Genomic DNA, 12,170 nt, shown 5'->3' with positions numbered 1-12,170 from the left:
TATAATACCAAGAGTTATTTTGTCATTTTTGTGGATTAGCTTTGTTAACAAAAAAAATTATGATGTATAAAATCATAATAAATAATTCTTTTTTTTTTCAATTTAATTGTATTCCTTTCTAAAAAATTTATACGAATAGCATTAGTGGAGTAATAAAGCATATGTTAGCCATACAGGGTTCAACATGTTGATCCACCTAAATTGAGTTAGGAAAATAAAAATACATACATATATTGAATTTATTCAAACTTAATATTGAACTTTCAAAATTTATTGAGCAACATTATATTCATGATTCGATTTAATATACTACTATACCAAAATAATTAACTTGTTGAACTGTGTAGCGTTGCCAACTATACATATATCATATGTAATTATAATGTAATTCTTTCACAGATAAAGATAAAAAGACATATTTATTTCTCAAAAACTTTTGTTGAAATTTATTTCAGAATCAAAACTATTGTGAATTTATTTTATTTTGTTCTTAACTAAAAAGTTTGTAATTGTCAAAATTTAAAAGCCTAAGAAATTCAATTGCAACACATATGGAGTTGGATAACTTTTGGCGGGATTTTAAAATTAATGTCATCAGCTGTGAGAATAAATAGAGATGACTGTGTATTTTTACAATAGATGGGGCGAAAGTATAAAAAAATATATTGTACTTTAAAAAATTCTTAAGTTTTTTTTAACTTTTAGTTTGCTGTGTGAATCGCAAAGAGGAGAGATGTTAAAGTATTTTGCCTTGATTCACAAAGGAACATGGGAAAATTGTATGATGAGATTTTGTACTCCTGATTCATTAGAATCTCTGAGCTATGTAAAAGTGGAATTGAATCATTTTGAAATGCAAAACACTTTTTTCAGGTGTTATTGTTGATTAGAAAATTATTCTTGTTTTTAATCTACTATTCAATTTTCTCGGAATAATAATAAAAAGGTTATGTCAGATTTTAAACCTAAATTCCTACTTACAAATGGACTCGTACATATATACATATATGTATAATAATTCAACAAATATTTGACAGCATTTTTATTCTATGCAGTACATACATATTATGTTTGTACATAATAGTGTCTCTAGCGAATGATTGCAAATATGCAATTATTTTTTCTATTTTGTTGTCGAAAAATTGATTATTTAATAGTGCTTTTAATTATGTGTAGTATACAAATTAGTTTTTACATAATACAATATTCAATGGACACTTTGATGGTATGTCTAACCCAATTTTGATATTTTTTCACTTTTCTCAAATCAACCTTTTTTAAAACATTTGATTCACTAAAATATAACGTGCTTTATAGATTCATCACCAGTTTGCTCAAATTATTTTAACAGTATTGCACGGAGTATTACATTATACATTGGTAGTGGAAGATACATATTATTATGTATGTATGTACATAAAATTAAGTTAATAACAGGGTGGCGTATTATACTTTTATAATTTTATTAATATTACTTTTTTAAACAAAAAATAATTCTTAAATCTATTATTATATCTCTCATTTTTGCTATTAAAGTAAAGTATATAAGAAATGTATTTTTCATAGTACATTTCCTATATTAACTTTTTTTTGTCTCATTCTTTTCATTTTTAAATCGATGGCATCCAATTATTATTACGTGAAGTATAATTGGAGTTACGCGACTAAAGAGTGTTAAATTTTGTTTTTCTTTTGTAGTTTTGTTTAATAAATTTTATCTGTGTTACATTAATATTTTTTAATGATAGATAGTTCATCTGTACTATGTATTGCTATTTCATATTGGATTGGATTAAGTTATGCTGCTATATTTCAAATTGGATTAAGAAGAATTATGAAATAATATAGGGACAAGAGATTGAATTGATGAAAGGTAAATGTTTTTTCTAATTGCGATACTATCGTTAAAAAACAAGAAAAAAATTAATTTAATTTAGTAGATTTGCTAAATTTGTAAGTGTAAAATAAAAATTCAAAGAAATATTTTTAATGATATGACAGTGGCCGTCAACATTATGGATTTTATCATGAAAAAATTGTTACGCCAAAATGCTATGTACATGTGAGAATTATATGACATTTTGCAATAAGTGAACAAACTTCGAATTAAGTATGTTGTTTCAAAAATTCTTCAAAGTAAGTAAAAAAATTGCAAATTTTTTTTTCTTTTGAAATATTGCAATCTTTTACTTTTTCAGGAAAATTTCCAAATGCTTCTTTTAGCTTTTTGAACAAAATCCCAATACTTGCAATTTTCAAAATAAAGAGAACAATTTTTTCTTGGAGTAAAATTTCCCACTCAACTAAGTTTAATAAGACTGATTAAAAATTTTTCCAATATCTTTAGAAAGTATAAATTTAATTTAAAATACTTGCAAAAATGTTAAAGCTACACACATATATTTGTAGTTTATATAAAAAGTGCATTTTTAATATTTTAAATCTGAAAAGATTTTTCTTTATTATAATTAAAAAATAGTTTCGGCCTGTCTGTTTATTTTTAAGACCATATAGTCGTAAAAATATTTTTTTATTGACGGAACGGCGCCGCAGTGGGTGTTATCGTAATTAATTCTTTCATTTCAAATGCCTATGTCAATTTACCTTATTCAGAAAATCAATTTTCATTGCTTAATATTATTTATACCGTTATATAACCTTTATACATCAGGCAACAAATCCATTTTTCTGACTACTGGTAAAATGCAAATGTAAATTTATTCAGCAATAAAAATTATGTAGCTGAATAAATTGAATTAATGTTAAATCTGCATTTATGCGCGTTTACTTGGAAATTCCGCAGTTTAACATTGCATTCGAAAACCTACATACGAGTACATACGAGTATATAGGATACTTTTATAAAAATTTATATGTATGTATGTAAACTAAGAAAATGGTTTTGCTGTTTTTTGAGATGTAAAAATTATTTTTCCTTATTTTTTAATTTTAAATTTACTTTCAATTGCAAAATTTTTTTTTCTTTTTTGAAATATTGAAATGTTGACATAATCTTGTTAAGGTCTTTTGAATGAAATGAATGAAGAATAAAAAATAAAACAACAAACAAAAGGGAAAATATTTTCTTTTTTAAAGGAAATACCAAATAATTTTGAAAGAGAAAACAAAAATCATAATAAAAAATTAGGAAATTTAAAAAAGAAAAACTTTTGAAAACAAATTTTTTTCCGTAAAATTTCTGGTATAAAAAGGTATAAGATTTTGACCAGAAGGCATCAGTTATCTTGTCGATCTCATCGAATACAAAAGTTTAAATTGAAAAAAACTAAACTACAAAAAGAAAAATGTTTTCCTTGAAGGTGAAAATTTTTCTTTAAAGGATTCTTTTTTTATTTTTGTTTTTCATTCGCTTTATACTTTTATTATTTTTTTTGTTTTTATTTCCTTTTTATTATTTATTTTAATTATTTTCTTATTTTTTTTAGTTTGCTTTGATTTTCACAATGTGCATGACAAACTTAGTTTTTGGATCATCACCATTTGTATCATCGTCTTCTCAAACGATACCATCATCATCATCTACAAAAACATTATCAATTAACAAATCAGTAAAAAAACGTGGAATCGCTTTATACGGTGATGAATATTCTGTATTGCCAATTGATGGAATAAAATTTTCACCTGGTTACCCTTTGGCACCATGGGCAAAGTATGTATTTTTTAAAATTTGTTTAATTTTTATTTACAAAAAAATAAGACGAAGAAAAAATGAACAAGCTTATAAAGCATGATATTTTTAAATGATTAGAGATTTACTGAGATTTAAATTAAGTACTATTATAAATAATGTGCACTAGTTTTTATTACGTACTATACTAGCGAAGCTGTTAATTCTATCTGCTCAAAATATACTCTTCAGAACTGTTGGGGATGATTCGAAATCGGGGTCGTGCTATTACTAGTTTTCTTCTCTGGGCACTGCCTGGTGTAATATCACTTGCACAAACTGGAAAAAATCAGACTCTCCTTTGTATAGGCTCTGCCACGGCCATGAGCAGACGGTCATACGTATTTTGTGTGATTGTTCTTTTCTGCCCGGCAGAAGGTTCAAATGTCTGGGCGGGACTTTCTCAGTCTTAAGCTCACGTATGGCATACGAGAGGGTTGCAATAAGTCATGGCTGGGTGTGGATGAGTATCTTTAAAAGAAAAAATTTAATTAAATGTGGGACGTTAAGTTCGGTGTACATTAATAGTAATTAATCTATACAAACTGTAATTTTGTAGAATTTTTTATTTATAGCTTTAAAGTGCATACTTTATTTTAAAAATTTGATTTTAGTCCATCTGTTCATGTGGCACCCTCTCCCGCACAAGTAGCTGGAGCTATATCTCAGGTAACTATAATAATTTATTTAAATTTCTTCTGTACTGTGATGCCATTGAAAATAATAAAATTTTACTTATAACAGGCAAAGCAAGCATCCGCAAACGTTTTAATAGCACAACAGGTAAGAAAATAGTCTGAAAATAAAATATTTTATTTAATTAAATTTTGTTATAATTTCTTTTATTATGAATAAAACAGCAAGTACAAGCTGCCAAAGAAAATGTATTAAATCAACAACGAATTGCAATGGAAAAAGAAGCTACAGCTTCCCTTTTAACACAAAAGAGTGAAGCAGCTGCTGCTATTCAACGATCGGAAGCTGGTACTTTTTTATATTTTATACAAAAGATTTTTTTACTTATAAATTTGAAAAATTATTAAATATTTGTTATATGATTTTTTTTTTAATTTTACATTATAGCTGCTGCAGCCCAAGCTGTTGTATTGGCGCAACAGAGACTTGCAGCCGCAAAAGCGAATGTTGCTCATCAACAAAAAATTGCAGCTCTTAAAGAAGCAAATGCTGCCCAAGCCTTGCAAAAGTAAAATTAAAATTTAATATTTACAATTTAATAAATTGACTTTTATTTTAGTTCGGCACGTGCAGCTGCAGCTGAAATACAACGTACTGAACATGAAGCATCAAAATATGCAAATATACATCGTACTGGTGCTGCTGCATCATTTCATCATTTAACAGCAACAAAAGATGCTGCTGTTGCACCACTTACATCTGGTTCTAATCATATACCAAATTTAAGTGTATTAAATTTTGAAAATGGTGGCGGCATGAATTCTGTACCATCTGTTTGGGTTCCAAATAGTATTGCAAGTATTTCATCTATTGAAGCTGGTAAATCAGCACATGTACCATGGTAATTTTATTCGATGATGAGAAATCTACATCAAACTTAAAAACATTTTTCTATATAAATTGTTTTTTTTGTTATATTCAAATTTTTCCTAATTGTTATTTTCATATTTTTGAGATTTTTATATAATTAAATGAAAATAAATGCTTCTATATTTGTTTTTTTGGTTTTCACTTATAAAAATAATTTTTTTACTTATTTGTTGTATTGTTTTTAATTTTAAATTTACAGTGTTTTTAATATAACATAAATCGTTTTCCTAAAAAGAAGAAGCAACTTACTTGAATACAGAAATTTTAATAGTAAATTCAATAGTAGCATTAAATTGTATTAAAGAATTAAATTCCTGCATTAAAAGTAAAAACTTCTAGTACATATTATTTTGGAAAGCCTTTTAAATATGAAGGGCAAATCCTTTTAATAGTAAACACGTTTTTATCGTTTGTTTATTTTTTATGAAGTGTCGAAAATACGTGTACATTTCCGTTCTTTAAAATTTTCTCTTGAATTTAGATTTATAAAATTTTCTATTTGCGAGTTTTGTTCCTGAAATTTTTTTAGTAAATTTATTATTTTTCTTGTTTTGTGTCTTGTAAAGAATGAAAATTTAATTTTTTCACTTATTAAAAGACGTACCAAATGAAACATTTCCCAAATGAAAGACGTAACAAATGAAAGGAGGACTTGTAGAGTATTGAAGCATTTTAAATAAATTCAATCAATAATAACAGATGGCATATATTGTGAATAATTTAGAGTCTTCAAAAGACTTCATCTGAAGTTTTTATGATTGTTATTGAGGTACCTGAAAGTTTATTCGTTTTGTTTTACAATATGCAAAATTAAAGCATCGGGATTCCATTTAATTCAAAGCTTTTCTGTAAAATTGGATACTATTTTAAATTGATTTACGCGATGCATTCGGGCGTTTGACACATGACTAATTTTTCGCTTCCAGAAGTACAATATAAAATTAAGAAAATTGTAAGGAAAGTGTTAGAATCAGAACATTTCCGTCTCTACTAAAAACATAATATATATATGTAAATATAGATCATATGTATTTGTTCATTAGCTAAAAAATTTAAGGGGCTGGTTTCTTTAAATTGTGGAAATAATAAATTATCAATTATATTTTATGTATATACGTTTACAATTTTCTCTTTGTTTATCCTTCAAATTGAAAATTCATCAATCATTGTCGTTTTTATCTAGGACAAAAATGTTAAATCCATATATGTATATATATTATGTATGTATATACGTACATATCAAGAAAATTTTTAAATAAAAAATATTTTATATTTGAAAGTTTTATTTTATATAGATATAAGAAGGAAGTATGTTTATAATGAAGAAGGAAGTGAATTAAAAGTGATTTGTAAAAGTTGTGTTAAGAACTCAGTGTGACGATTTGTCAAGAGAATTACTGAACTTTGAGGCATTTCAATATTTAGCTAAGAATGAGTTGCCGGACAAATAGTTTGGAAGCTAACTGATATTTCTTTTCGCTGGCATATAGATACAGAATTGATAAAGCAAAAAATAAATTTAATGTACTTGCGAAATTCCGGATCTTTTCCACATTTTGTATTTAAACTGAATTTTTGAAGACAACTTACAGTTGCTTGTTTGAAATGGAAAAAACATCACAGTATTTTTTTGGTAAAAGGTTTTAAATAAAAAAATGGACGAACTCTTGAAATTGGTCGCCTATTTGTTTTTTTAATAAATATTATAAGTTTATTTCCCTCCGATTTATCTGAATCATACAACAAATGTTGTACGAGATCTTCAGGCATGTTGGGAGAATTTTACTTAAAATATTTATTGTAATATTGCCTTAGAGTCACTTTCAAACTTTTTCCGGTGGTAAATGAAGCCTGACTTCAATTGGCATCTCGAATGTGTCATCCATCATTGACTACAAATCTGAAAAAAATTATTTTAAATATTATTGTATTATAATGTGATGTTGAACAGATCTTTGGGGTGGTCATCGAAAGTAAAGTAGTTTCTTTCATTTTTAGTATCTTCTTCAGATTTTTATTTCTCCGTTCCCAAACACATTCAAAAAGCAGAATATAATGCCGAAACATTTTCTAAATGTAATGCTAAGATTTCAATAGGTATTGAGGTACCTAATTTGGTGATAGAGAAAAAAATTGCCAAAAAAAGATCCTGTGAATGTTTTAAGAAATTAAAGGTATTGTTTTATTTTTTTTTACTAGAGCAAATATAAAGTTGTGAAAATTTGTAAATATTTTTAAAATTGGTCCTTTCATATTTAATTATCGATTTATGTTTTTACAAAATTTAACATTAAAAATTGAATTTTACCACAAATATCCTGTCGAAAGTTAAAAAAAAATTGTGTTTTGTTTTTGTAAGATTTCTTTTTTATTCGTTTTTTGCCTAAAATTTCTTGGAATTATTAATTTTACATCGAAATTGGGAGTACTGTTCCCTTATAACTATAGGATATTTAAAAAAAGGCTAAAAATTACTTAAAGAAAATTATAAGGATTTTATTCCTTTAAAGTATTTTTCATTCGCTATTGAAAAGTAGCACTTAAACTAAAAATCATATATAGTTAAAAAACTTGCGTCCAAAGTTAAAAGAATTTCAAATATTATTAATACCTTAATAAACCTAAAGTATTATAATCTAATCTAAAAGCCGATCACGGCAACATTTCGCTCAACTTCCAGCCGAAAATTTTCATTACATTTTTCTTATATTTTTTGTGATATTTCACTTTTTTTGTTATTATAAAAAATTACACAAAAAAATATTGTTATACTCGAATAACTATTATAATCGAATAACTGTTATATTCGTATAACTGTTATATTCGAATAATTATTATACTCGTATAATTGTTATACTTGAATAACTATTATAATCGAAAAACTGTTATACTTGTATAACTGTTATACTCGAATAACTGTTATACTCATATAACTGTTATACTCTAATAATTATACTCGAAATATTGCAACGCTTAACTGTTAAACTCATATTTTTATACAAACGGATGGAAGAAATAATTGCGACGGAGAAACAATTATTCGATTATAAATAAATAAATTTTTTTATCCGTAAGAATAAAAATGAAAATTCTTGAAAACCAAAACATACGTTTTTAAAGAGAAAAATTTCGATTATTTTATTGCTTGTGTTTTTCCTTCATTATAAAAAATTGAAAGAAGAAAATTTCAAATCGCGATGAAAAAAAAATACAGCAAAAAAAAAAAAACAAATAATTTTTTTTTGTAATCAAAACCAATAACTTTTCCTTTAATTAATTTCGCAAACCAAACTAATTTTATTGACTTTTTATTAAGTATTTATAATGGATTTAATGTTGTAAGTAATATTGAAGAGTGTGGATTTAGGATGGTTTTCTTAAATTTTTTATTTGTTTTATTGAATTTTAATTATACAGTACGTATTATTTATTTAATCACGAACGAAAGTCATTAATCACAAGCGAAATTTTCAAGTATTAAAGAAAAGAACTTGAGAAAATTTTCATTTTATAAATTAAATGTGGTTAATTTATTGCAAATCACCAAATTTAATAATATATGGGAGAAATAAATAAATCGATGAAAGAAGTTTCGATTTGTTATTATTTTGCATTTTATTAATGTTATTTATTCTTTAGTTTTAAGAGTATAATTCAAAGAAATAAAAATTTTATTTTTATGAAAACTCATTTCAATTGCATTATTTTTTAATTTAATTTGAATTATTTTGGTTTAAAATAAATTTAAATTTTAGTAGCATATTGTGAAATCAATAGGTTGCAATGACATACTTCGATATTGAAAAAGTTTTATAAGAGGAAAGAACACCGAAAATTCACATAGTTGGTAGATATGTTGTATTGACTAGAGTTAATTTATTCTTTAAGCAAAATAATTTTATACTCTTAACAGATATATGACTTTTATTACATAAGTATACATTTTAAGAATTTACAAATTTTATAGGTACTTTTATATTTTTAAAAATAGAATTCACAAAATTTTGAACTTTTTCATTTACATATTTCAAGGAAATAAAAATCAAAATATAAAATTTAAATATATAGCTAGGAACATTTTGTAAAAAATTTGAAACATTCTTGGAATAAAATTTTCGCTTACGGCACGACATGTTCTTCTATTATCCTTAAACACAGGATTTATATAAAATTTTACATATTATTTCGTTTTACCTGTCTATTGCATAATATATACAAAGAGAGTACAAAAAATAAAAGAGAAAATTACGTCACAAAGATCAAGGATAACAATTAATCCTTAAAAAACAATAAAGATTTATTTTGAAAAATTTCTATACTTATTTTTCAGTTTTCATTTTATATTCGTACTATCCTTATAATGAATATAGAATTTTCTTCACGAGAGTATTATAAATAAAAAAATCAGTTTGTCGCCTATTTGTATAGACTGTATGAAAACTAAGCAAGTTTCATAAGTAAATACAACTTATTGCTAAATATTTAAGAATATGACTAATTTGGAAAAAGTATACAAAACCAATACCAATACTATACTTAAAAAACTTGGATAGGTTGCTTAAGGTGATTGGTAGAAATAGAATCTCATACCGTTTTGTCAATTTCAACGCAGGTTTTTGTTTTAAATTCGTGATTTATTCTATCTAAGTATTTCTGATACAAAGGTAGATTAAAGGAAACTCATACAATTCCTTTGTCTCTAATCAGTTGAATGGTGAATATTTTTCACACAAAATAAAATCGAGCGAGCACTTCATTCTTCTGCTTAACTGTCAATGTTATTAGAAGAGAATAAGTCGAATTAAATTATTGCTCTATTCATTTCAAATTTAAACTGCGATTGCAGTGCACATGAATTTTTGATGTTGTAAATCTAGTCACATAAATAACTGTAAAAATTTGTCTTTTTTTAGTAATAATTTTAATGTTATCCCAATTGTTGAGGAAACAAAATTTCATTTACTCTTATGTTTTTAAATTGTTTTTGAATTTATAATTTCCTTGTTTTATGCGACTGAATGAAACAAAAAATGAAAGAAATATTATGTTTGTGGAAATGTTTGAAATTATTAAATGTGATGCGATATAGAAAATGAAAATTTTTTAATACCATGGTTTTATAATAAAAAGCTTTACAAGATATTATAATAAAAATAATCCCCGATATAAAAGTAAAAAATTATGACTGATGAGCGATTTACAAGTAGAATATTTTAAAAACAAAATTTTGGAAATATAAGTTTAAAATTTGCTAGAAAATTATGGTACAAAATTGTTAAGAAATGACGAAGGAAAAATTTATTTGCTCATCTCGTGTATGTTATGCTCTTACACGCTTGGAGTTTTTTGACACTTTTTATATTTTCTACTCCTCTCTGACCTCGGCCTGACACACTCTCTTATTTAAAAATTTAAAAAATATTTTGACTAAGATGAAGTAGAGCTTTACTTGTTTTAAAGATTTGTTTGTATAAAACAAAAAATTAAAGTAAAATAACTTTATGAGATTTAATAACAAAATTGAACTTTTATCACAAGTTTAGTCGAAAAAAATCGGTTACATGTGTGGAATAAAGACTCAGTTGACAGAAAAATGTGCTGTAACAATTTATAATACAACTATTTTACCATATTTGGAGTTTTGAGCATCTATTTTATTTTTATGCAATTAGTGTAAAAATATAGGCTTCATTCTCAAATGCAATAGAGGAACGAGTGCTTAGTAGATGAATTAAAATGGAAGTCAATTCGTCAAATATTGAATTTTCATGTTATTCTTTTTATTTTCAAAATTAAAAACGATCTATTGCCACAGTATTTAAAGGGATATCTGAATTATGTTGAAGAAGCAATTGAATATTATTTAAGATTATTCAGTATATTTAAATTGCCTTCAGGTTCAAAGGTGTTCAGCTGTTTAATAATCTGCCATTAAAAATTGAGAAGAAAAGAGGCTCGAATAATTTAAAAAATTTTCTTGTAAAATTTTTATTACATTGTGATGTCTAATGTTCTAATATGTTGTTAAATTTCTGGAAGTTTTTGAATTTATTGTGGAATTTATTTATTTTTTCAAATTTTTGCTTTTCAGACGATTTAGGTTTAAATATTTGTTCGCGTCCTAAAAATATGCAATATTCATAATATTATTTTGGTATGCACATTTAAGATCACTGTTTTTAAATTATTTTTATTTTTGTTGGGAAGTAACTATACTTAGTATAGTTTGATCCTTATTTATTGCATACTATGGTTATCATTTTATTTGTAATATTATTTTGTATAATCATTGTAAGAATTCGATATTTTCGGGTAATCATTTATACTTAAAAAAATATAATTTTCAAATTACGAGTATATTTTCACTTTTTTTTTATTTAAAGACACACATTCCCTTAAGGGATTCTAAATTTTTTTTATTTTCATATTTGTTCGTATAACATATTTTTGCTTATATGCCAATTTTTAATGTTTTTAAATGTTCTCAAAACATATACACATCCGGCCCCACATCTTCTATTTGTTTTATAATCATGTTAAATGTCTTTAAATCCCTTTTAATGACTCTTTCGTATATAATATCTTCATTGCAGTTAAGCGCAGACGGCAGTAGATAAAGTAATATAAAATCCAAAAAAAAAAACAGAGAGAAAAGAAAATTTGTTTATTTATTTTTTACTTTTTTCTTAAAATCTAAAGCAGATTTTCTTTTACTGAGATTATTATTATAAAAGGGAATTTACGAGCAACATATGCGCTAGTATACGAGTACAAACATGTCCTTAAGTATTTTGTTACTCTTTCAAAAAAAATTTTTTTTTTTGGTTTTTTTTATAAAAGCTCTGATAAATTCTATTTTTGGGATATTTAAAAGAAAAAACAAACCATTTATTTTCCATATTTTCGCAAATATTTA

At 25.1% G+C, this 12,170-nt stretch overlaps 1 protein-coding gene across 1 annotated transcript; it reads left to right on the top strand.

Moving 5' to 3' along the window:
* Positions 1-1,790: 1,790 nt before the first annotated feature.
* Positions 1,791-5,229, top strand: LOC129608097 (uncharacterized). The gene is made up of 8 exons (XM_055519420.1): positions 1,791-1,873; positions 2,002-2,136; positions 3,447-3,670; positions 4,303-4,357; positions 4,433-4,471; positions 4,549-4,672; positions 4,772-4,892; positions 4,944-5,229. The coding sequence occupies exons 2-8, from the start codon at positions 2,113-2,115 to the stop codon at positions 5,227-5,229; spliced, it is 873 nt and encodes a 290-aa protein (XP_055375395.1). The 5' UTR covers positions 1,791-1,873; positions 2,002-2,112.
* Positions 5,230-12,170: the final 6,941 nt, after the last annotated feature.

Source organism: Condylostylus longicornis, unplaced genomic scaffold, assembly GCF_029603195.1.
Source record: "Condylostylus longicornis isolate FDR11 unplaced genomic scaffold, ASM2960319v2 ptg000030l, whole genome shotgun sequence".
Taxonomy (NCBI): Eukaryota; Metazoa; Arthropoda; class Insecta; order Diptera; family Dolichopodidae; genus Condylostylus; species Condylostylus longicornis.
Note: the sequence above shows the minus strand (reverse complement) of the source record. Positions and strands in the feature narration are given on the sequence as shown.